General features: G+C 38.1%; 2 protein-coding genes across 3 annotated transcripts; both read right to left on the bottom strand.

Annotated features, from left to right (window-relative positions):
* Positions 1-293: 293 nt before the first annotated feature.
* Positions 294-3,533, bottom strand: LOC118434302. Its single transcript, XM_035847428.1, has 3 exons — positions 2,699-3,533; positions 2,112-2,590; positions 294-2,018 (listed from the first exon to the last, which is right to left on the bottom strand). Exons 1-3 carry the CDS (start codon positions 2,839-2,841, stop codon positions 736-738), a joined length of 1,905 nt encoding a protein of 634 aa, XP_035703321.1. The 5' UTR covers positions 2,842-3,533; the 3' UTR covers positions 294-735.
* Positions 3,534-3,790: 257 nt separating this feature from the next.
* Positions 3,791-7,975, bottom strand: LOC110842941 (venom carboxylesterase-6). Of its 2 annotated transcripts, none has more exons than XM_022088818.2 (4): positions 7,557-7,975; positions 7,237-7,485; positions 5,443-7,146; positions 3,791-5,361 (listed from the first exon to the last, which is right to left on the bottom strand). In XM_022088818.2, exons 3-4 carry the CDS (start codon positions 5,819-5,821, stop codon positions 3,893-3,895), a joined length of 1,848 nt encoding a protein of 615 aa, XP_021944510.1. In that variant the 5' UTR covers positions 5,822-7,146; positions 7,237-7,485; positions 7,557-7,975; the 3' UTR covers positions 3,791-3,892. The 2 variants fall into 2 exon arrangements, with proteins under 2 accessions (XP_021944510.1, XP_021944509.1); XM_022088817.2 differs by having other exon boundaries at positions 7,639-7,974.
* Positions 7,976-8,856: the final 881 nt, after the last annotated feature.

Below are 8,856 nucleotides of genomic sequence, written 5' to 3'. Positions count from 1 at the left end.
TGCAAAGTTGTTTCCCGAGGCGGTCCAAGTTTCTCTGAAAACAGTAATAATTCCTGTCGTCGTGTGCATGATTTCGTTATCATTTCCTTCTTTGTACTTTTTATTGATGTGGCTAAAGTTTGGATTCGTGAAGTTTTGGGTTTGTATTAAAAATAACAAGTGTAAAAATATGAAGAAAATGAACAAGGTGACAAGCCTTCAAGTATGTTCTGTTAGCATAGAAGATACATAAATATGTATGTAGGTAATTATATTAGGTGGGGCTACGTACAATTGTGCCTAAAAATAGATAATGCTAATTGTAAGTACAGGGTTTATTATGTCATTTCAAAATGTTGAATCATTCCAATTCCACCCCCGATTGATTATATCTTGATAAAAACACCCGATTCATTATAATTGTTATTGTCAACATGTAAACTAATCAAAATTGTGGGCATTAATTCCAGACATGATAATAAAAAAAGCTACGTATTCATCTATGCATAAATAAATTTACGATAACTATGTAAATATATCATAACACTAGTTTGATTAATTAACGAGTATGGACTAGATAAATAAATATATGAATACTTTATGACGCACACATAATTATTTTAAATTTCTGAACAAAGTTGAGATACAGATATTTTATCTAATGGTTCGCATTAAATTATATACACAATTAAAACGTTATGCAAAATTCCCGATTAATCAGAATCACAAGGCTAAATAAGAACACAAATATTATCTTCATGGGTATGGAACTCCTCCCATCGTACAATTCTCCATCGCACTCGCCTTTCCCCTAAAAATCTGACTGAAATGCACATTTCTAAAGACATTCCCCCCTCCTTCTGCCATCACATCGCCGCAATGGCTTTTCCTGACCACCGTTCCTCTAGACGAGCGATCCGTTAACAGACCCCAATCCTCCAAGTCACGCCTCAAACCTGTGCAATGTAGGTGACTAATCTCATTATTCTCCCCACTCCTGACCCAAACAACTTTCACATTTTCCCCCACATCCGGATTCCTAACAAATGTAAATTTCTTAATAAAATTCCTCATCGATCCCTTATCAATCTTAATCCCGTGCGTAACTCGGTCACAGTCAAGATCCATAATCCTATTATTATTGCCATACAAGTCTATCCCAAGCCAAGAAATATTCCTCAGTCTGACCTGGTTAATTCTATTTTCCATCCCCTTAACATACACGCCATGAACTGCGTGTAAAAATTCACACTCTTGCAAAGTATTTGAACTACCCAGGATTTTGACGGAATTATGAGCATGCGTCACACAAACTTTATGCAACGTATTTTCCTCGCCTTTAATTTTCACGCCCATATATTGGACAAATAGACCTTGTTGTTCTGAGCCTTTAACTTCTATTGACAAGTTTGTGACGAGACACTTATCCGCAGAAATTAGCAGAGCGGGTAACAGGCTATTTTTCGGGAGCGGTGTAAACTTCAGGATCGTTTTGCCGCCGATCCCACCTTCGAGAACGACACGTTTTGTCTTAATTTCAAACCTGCCAAGATATACCCCACCCGCAATTTGAATTAATTCGCCCTCGGCCGCATTAAGTAACATCTTTTTTAGCTGGGTCGAATTAGTGGCTAATTTTGCTCTCGAGTTTATCGTAATATCGCGAATATTCATCTGCCTCGTGTAGGGAGAGTCTTTGCTGGTCAGACGAGAAATTAGGTTTCTGACGTTATCTAGGACGAAATGGTCTTGAAGATCGCTGTAATCATGATTCAGACTCAACTTTTCGAAGCGTCGTTGAAGTTTTTCGACACTCATCGGGTGCAAAAGTTCGTACAAGACAAGACCTAGTGAATGAAGTTCCGACTTTATATTGTAGGTGGAAGATGTCGTTCCTGGAGCTTGATAAAGTTTAGAAAGTGGACTTGAATGAGGACTTGCTGACAGATTTCCATCCCTGAAGGCGTTGTTATTTGCATCTGGTTCAAGCTTACAGCATAATCCGAAGTCTCCGATTTTTATGGGGAGGGTGAATTCACCTGAAAATTGTACAACAGTTTTTGTCGAAGACAGATTTTATAAGTGGTGAAGTAATATATCCAATTAAGAGTAAATATGCAATAATTGCCTACCATTTTGGCTATATGAAAACATAATGTTTTCCGGTTTCAAGTCCCGATGCAATATTCCTGCACCATATCCGTGCAAAAATTTTAAAGCGTCCAACATCCCTCTCGCAACAGAGGCCTGCATTGAGCTGATCTCATATAATGTGAACTTTTCAATTTTTCCCCGTTTGGATAGCGATTCTGTTTGCACTTCTTGAACCCAGTTTAACCAATCTCGTAATGTTGGACCACACAGCTCCATTTCGAAACAGATAGCTCTGATCACGGTGTGTCTGTCAATATCTCTAGTTCTCTTATTAAGTTGTTCAGTTAAGAATTTTGGTGCAGTTTTTAAGTCTCCACAACACGAAGTGAGACGACTTAGCATCGTCTTTGTTATCGTATCATCCCAACAAGCAGTCATCTTAATGACATTTTCATGATGTATTTCTTTAAGTGCGTCATACTCGCGGCCGCGAACCCTGTCCATCCGTTCTTGTAACCTATAGAGAAGATAAAATGTGCAAAATATATAGTCTGTCAGCAAAATACCTACTTAATATCAGCAAAATAAGCACTGGTAAATGTTAAAATCAACTCTATTAACTTGCCTCTCAGGCCTCTCTTCATAATCCAGAAATGTCACTTTTATTGCAGTGTTGTCCTTAGATCTAAAAACTAACCCGTTTGCACCAATTCCTAAAAGTTTGGGTTTGTGTCCTTCCCCAAATAGCTTAGAATCCAAGAGATCCATTATACAAATTTGAGGAAATATTTGCACCAAGCATAAAGCGAGAACCTCGTTCGTAAGTTCATGGTAAAATAACAAAGCTTATCAAATTCGGGGCAAATTTAAGTGTCATTCTGCATTGAACTTGGTTTAGTATTGATTTTGCTAAATACATGATAAATGATATTAGTATTAGTAAGCACTTGACATTGTCAGGTGCAAATTATGTTCACATAGTTAAATGGTTAGCCCCGGCCCAGAAATGCACCCGTAATATTGCTTAAACGTGTTTTTGTTTTATACACGTACATTGTTTTATCGTTTTCCTATGTATTCCTACGTTTTATTTACTGCGCAACTAATTACTGCTTTTATCCTTAGTTGATCGAGAAGTCCATGAAATATTCACTGAATTGCCCATCGAAAGATGGATGATGTAACGACTTATGTAATACGACAAAATATGTCCATCATCATCGATATTTTTAATTTAAATTACAAACTCACATGACATTTATATTGGAACAGGTAATTTGTCCAACGTTTCGATATAACGAATTAAATTAGTCACGTACTGAACATTTGATTGATTAGTCAAAAACAAATTTGCATTGGCGAGTAGCTTCAGAATGTTCGCATAAACAAAGCAGAGGCAAAGTTTTCCTTATCAAACATCAATGGACATACATATAACCCCATTTGTACATCACATTGGTATGAACGTGAAAAGTATACGTACATACATGAAAGTTATGACCTTGGGTTATTATGTACGTAGTAAAAGAATTCACCGTTACCTTTGTTCACATTTGGCGTAAATGAATTAAAATTGTTTTCTCACTGAATTTCAAGCTTTTCATTCGTCGGGTATTTGTTAACAAGAACAATTTAATGTCCAATATGAACTCATTGGTAGAATAATTATTCACATGGTCCATTTAATGCAATGACTAATATAAATATGTACACTTAATTTGATCAGTAAATGAACTGATTTTATTTTTAAACGAAAACAACATTATTTTCACAACATATCACTGCCTCATTCTAGTCTACAAACTTAACTATCGTCTTATCAGCCATATAACTCGTCAAGTTCAAAACCGTCCCAGAATTTCATTCTATCAACTATTACTTCCACCATGACTGGATCTTCATGCAATTCCAACCATTTAACATTTTCTGTCTTGCCACCCACTTCCGTCCACTCGTTTCCATTCTCTAAAATGAATGAGTACCCATCCGTGACATCGCCCCTTGACCCAAACCTCACCCAAGTATCTACCATCACTTGAGAAAAACCAGCATCCGATGAATTCAGAGAGATGTAGGGAAATTTACTCCAAGGAAACAAATACCGAACTTCGGCTGCATGCGAGACACCATCGTAAGCTTTCTCCTTCCCATTTTCTTCATCAGTTTTTGATTCGTACGTCAACCAGTAGAGATAAACCGGGCTCTTACTGTTCCTCGAGTGCATGGTCGCCGTGACGAAGGTCGGATGAACCCAACATCGGTCTGACATCATGTCGACAAACGCTTCCTTATTCTCAACTCCAATTTCCGTATTCTGACCAAAGTAAAACTCTCTAATTTTCTGAATCACTTCGTCCGATCCGTTTTCGAATTGCAGTAAAAGTGGGGCGATCCTCCCCCAATACTCGTTCAGGTATCGAACTGCGGTAGAATTTTGCAAGATTTTTGCAGCTGGGCCCATTTCGGCAGAATTGGCTCCCAAAACCCAAGCTACATCGGTAACAATCTTCCCATCTCGAAGGAGATTCAATGGCGTATCTGGTAGGAAAACGTTGCTCAAGTTGCCATCTTCTGGAACAAAGTCGACCGTAAGTCCCGTTAGTTCAGAACTCTGAGCGTCCAAAATGTTGATCGCGTCGGCGTCTTTTAAACATTGGACAAGTTTTTTAGTATCCTCTAAATCCGTGCAGTTTAACTGCTCCCCAATTTCCTCCACTATTTTACGCGGATTTGGTGGCACAACGTTGCACCCCAACGCAGACCCACTCTGAGTAATCGCTCCATGAAATAAATCTTTGCTCATGGGTGAATAAATATGAGCATGAATTGACATTCCGCCCGAGCTGTTACCAAACAAGGTCACATTTTTCTTGTTTCCTCCGAACTTGGAAATATGTTTCTGGACCCATTTTAGCGCCATTGTTTGATCCTTAAACCCCATATTTCCTGATATGACGCCATCTTCCGTGTTCAGATTTCCAAACGAACCGACGCGATATTCAGGGAGGACGATTACGACGTCGTGGTCTTGAAAATATTCGCCTCCATACACGCTGGCACTCCCACCTATGAATGCTCCGCCAAATATATAAAACATTACTGGGAGGAGGACATCATCTTCGGAATTACGTCTCCTCCCGCCACGTCGACGCGAGGATGATGTCGAACTTGGAGGCAGTTTTGGCGTGTAAACGGTGAGGTACAAGCAGTCTTCTGACCCTCTGGCTTCGTCAGATCCTATCTTTCTTTGGATGCATCTTTCCCCCGGGGTTGTCGCGTCACGGACTCCTACTCGTGATATACATACAAAAGTATTAGCTAATATGCATAATAATATTATTTACTCCCAAGAAACTATCACTGCCTCACCTTGCCATCCTTCCTCGTATTGTTCTGGTGGCTCAAACCGCAATTTTCCCACGGGTGGTTTTCCAAAAGGAAGGTTGTAGAACGCATAGTATTTGCGTCCTCCTCGAGACTTTAGCAGCTTTCCTTTAAGTCTTCCATGTTCAGTCGTTATTGTCGTCGTATTCGTGTCTCTCTCTTGTCCACGTGCTCGCTGAGTCAGAATCTGATTTTGTCCATTGTTGGATGGACCAAGGAAAACGATGGAGAAAATAATAACCAGTGTAACACAAAGTACAGAAATTATTGGGAGGAAAATGTTCTTTGAGCAGAAGGGAGATTTGGAATTATCTTGTGAATCCAGATCAACATAATCAGAACGACGAGTATTAAATTGATTCATGATTGAAGACAGAATGGTTTTTAGTTCATGGAATCGTACTTATTTTCAACACTTCCTGACGCTGTCTTGAGTAAAACTACATACTTAAATATCAGTATTACTGTGTTTATGTGTGTATGTTTGAATGGCTGGTTTGTACGGCCCGTGTCATGAGCCTTTAGCTCGTGACGCTTTATCTCGTGAAAAAGTTTATTTGATTTTACTTTGGTTTAATCAACAGATAAGAGGTTCAGGTGCGAGACTATTGACAAGTGTGGGAACTCATTGTTTCACCAATAATAAAACAATAGTGCATACATATCAAATGATCCAGGAGAGAAACAGACTTCATACATGCTGAATTAATCGGTTATATTATACTGTAGTGAATGCTTGATAAGTTACTAAATATGATGAGTTTTATATGAGTACTGGTGAATAATATGATGTGATTTTTATACTTCACCTGGGCCAGCAGAAGAATATCAGGTAAACCTGTTTAAGTTATGATTGGTTATAATCCGGAACTAAGAAAATATTTAAGAAAACAAATTATTATCTGCAACGTGTATTGGTTCCAAATTATGTATTAATGCATATATTTACATATACTTGTGTTATCCATATGGGTCTAGGCATAATGAGGACAAACCAGTATATTAATGCCAGAATACGGATAAAGAAATAGACAAAACAAATCTCAATACTGTAAAATTAGGATACGAAAGGTGAACATTTTCATTTATTTTCTATATTGTGCTCTTTAGTTTTCTGTCCATATTCCTTTATCCGTATTTTACCAATTCTTGTACCACTTTCTCATCCTTATGCCCGGAACCCATCCATACACTGTGCATTACAGATGCAATACATACATATTCTAATTTTCAGAATTAATTGCAAAACTTCTCTGCTTAATTCATTTCGAAAGTTCCCATGTCCAAAAAGTCGTTGGGGTCGGCATCCGGATACAACACCTCGCCGTCCTCACCTTTGGCTTCGAGCAGATTCCTCTTGGCTAGCTGGATGAATCCATTATGATTGGCAGCAGCTCGGCTGTACGGACTAATAAATGAGACCAAGCCCCACGAATATCCACGCTCTTTGCATAGCAACTTCGCTCTCCTGTAAATCTCGGTGGCCAATCCTTGCCGACCAAACTGCTCGTCAACCGAAACCCCGAAGAAATGAGGGTATTCGTCCAGGTTGTAGCGGTCGTGAAGTTTACAGTCGTCCACAATTTCGAAGTAAAATGTGATGATTCCTTTGCAGATACGGCTAGTGACTGGGAAAGGCTCTACCGGTTTGTTGCGCTTTTCCAGGGTGATGATACGACACCCAGCAATCTATTTGTATCAGCAGAATTGTATGCTTTGAGTCAGTAATCCTAAGCGTAACTTTGTAAACTTAACAATATAATGAGTACTTTCTGATACCTTCCCCGTCGCCTTGTCCTCCGCATAAAAACTGAGGTTGCTTCCATTGTTGAGAATATTAACGAAAATGAGGTGCATCTCGTGATCCATGTCTTTCGTGAACCCGATGCGATAGAACGCCTTGTAGTAGAAGCAATCCTTCAAATGGGCCAAAATCTTTTCATGATCTTCGGGTTGTATCATTTTAAAGACAAAATTCCCCCATTCGCCGACTATTGAGTTGCTCGTCATTGTGACCACGTGTATTTTCTGGTGGATGAGAAACAAAAATAGTAAATTATTATAGACAAAAGGTTTGAAATAGATAATAAAAACTTTACTGGATTTATGACTTTTCTTGTTTGAGAGGAATGCAGTGATTTGTGTGCAAGGGTTTATCAAGGACTAAGATATGTAACTTACCACAAGCAGAATTTAATACCATGGCCTACTACCCGACTGGTCTGGACAGAATTTATGCATCTCAATTAAGCCAAGTAGTTGTAGTTAAGGTTGGCACTGCAGATATATTTTTTATTTAACTGAACACAGATACGAGATAAATGCGAGACTGGATTGCTGCGATTAAACCCATGCTTGTTTTTTTAGTAATCTGTCAATGAGCCGTTTGCTATAACAAATTGCACTCGCCACTAAATATTTGCGCAATGTTGTCTGATTTATGCATGCTTGTATATTGAACATAACTTTGGTCAGCAGTTATTATTGGTGAAGTCTTACATAAGTACAAATGACAACTGGGCAGCCTTGAAAGTAGTGTTTGAGAATCACAATGGTGATTTCATCTATGTAAATAGATGTAATATGTAGATATGTACATACATATATCCCTGTCTGCATAATTGTACATGTCTGGAAAATTTTAAGCACGACAATTCAGGGGTCAATTTACTTGTTAATTTAAATTATATTATATTTTTTGCGATAAAACTGTCCCTGTGTTTTGCACAATTACATATTCATTGTAATCTGTAAGCAACAAAATACTTGAAAATAAGCATGTTTGAATATTGGTAAGATTGATCCGTAAAGATTACTCAAATATATATTTATCAGGGCGCATAAAACTTTTTGTCGTCCTTGCTTTCACCTAAAAGCATGGCATTTTTCTAAAAAAAATAAAAGTTGGAAAATTGCATTCAATTTTCCCATGAATTTGGTTGTCAACTAAATTTTATTAAAATTCTGCACCAACGACCGCATCTGAAATATATGACCCCCATTGATGACCAATGATTGGTCAACCACTTCCCCGATCTTACCAATTTTTCAACGTTATCCCTCATCTTCAGAGATGATTATTTCATTTCTGATATGTGGTTGTCAACCATATTTATGGGAAATTTGCGTGCAATTCGCGGCGATTAATGGTGTTAAATGGCCTGAAAATTTAAAATCAAAACCGTGCAATTCAAATCACCTCAAGCATCAGATTATGCGATGTTACAAATTCCATTTACTTCTCACGTTTGTAAATTGGCTACAAACCTGGCCTTGATTTGACACTCATCCTCAGCCCTCAATCACTCTCATAATAATTTGAAAATTCGGTTTCCATGATTGCGTAACCGTTATTAGATACATGGGGCAGCCATAGATGCAAAAGTTATAACTTAAAAT

Source organism: Folsomia candida, unplaced genomic scaffold, assembly GCF_002217175.1.
Source record: "Folsomia candida strain VU population unplaced genomic scaffold, ASM221717v1 Fcan01_Sc002, whole genome shotgun sequence".
NCBI lineage: Eukaryota > Metazoa > Arthropoda > Collembola > Entomobryomorpha > Isotomidae > Folsomia > Folsomia candida.
Note: the sequence above shows the minus strand (reverse complement) of the source record. Positions and strands in the feature narration are given on the sequence as shown.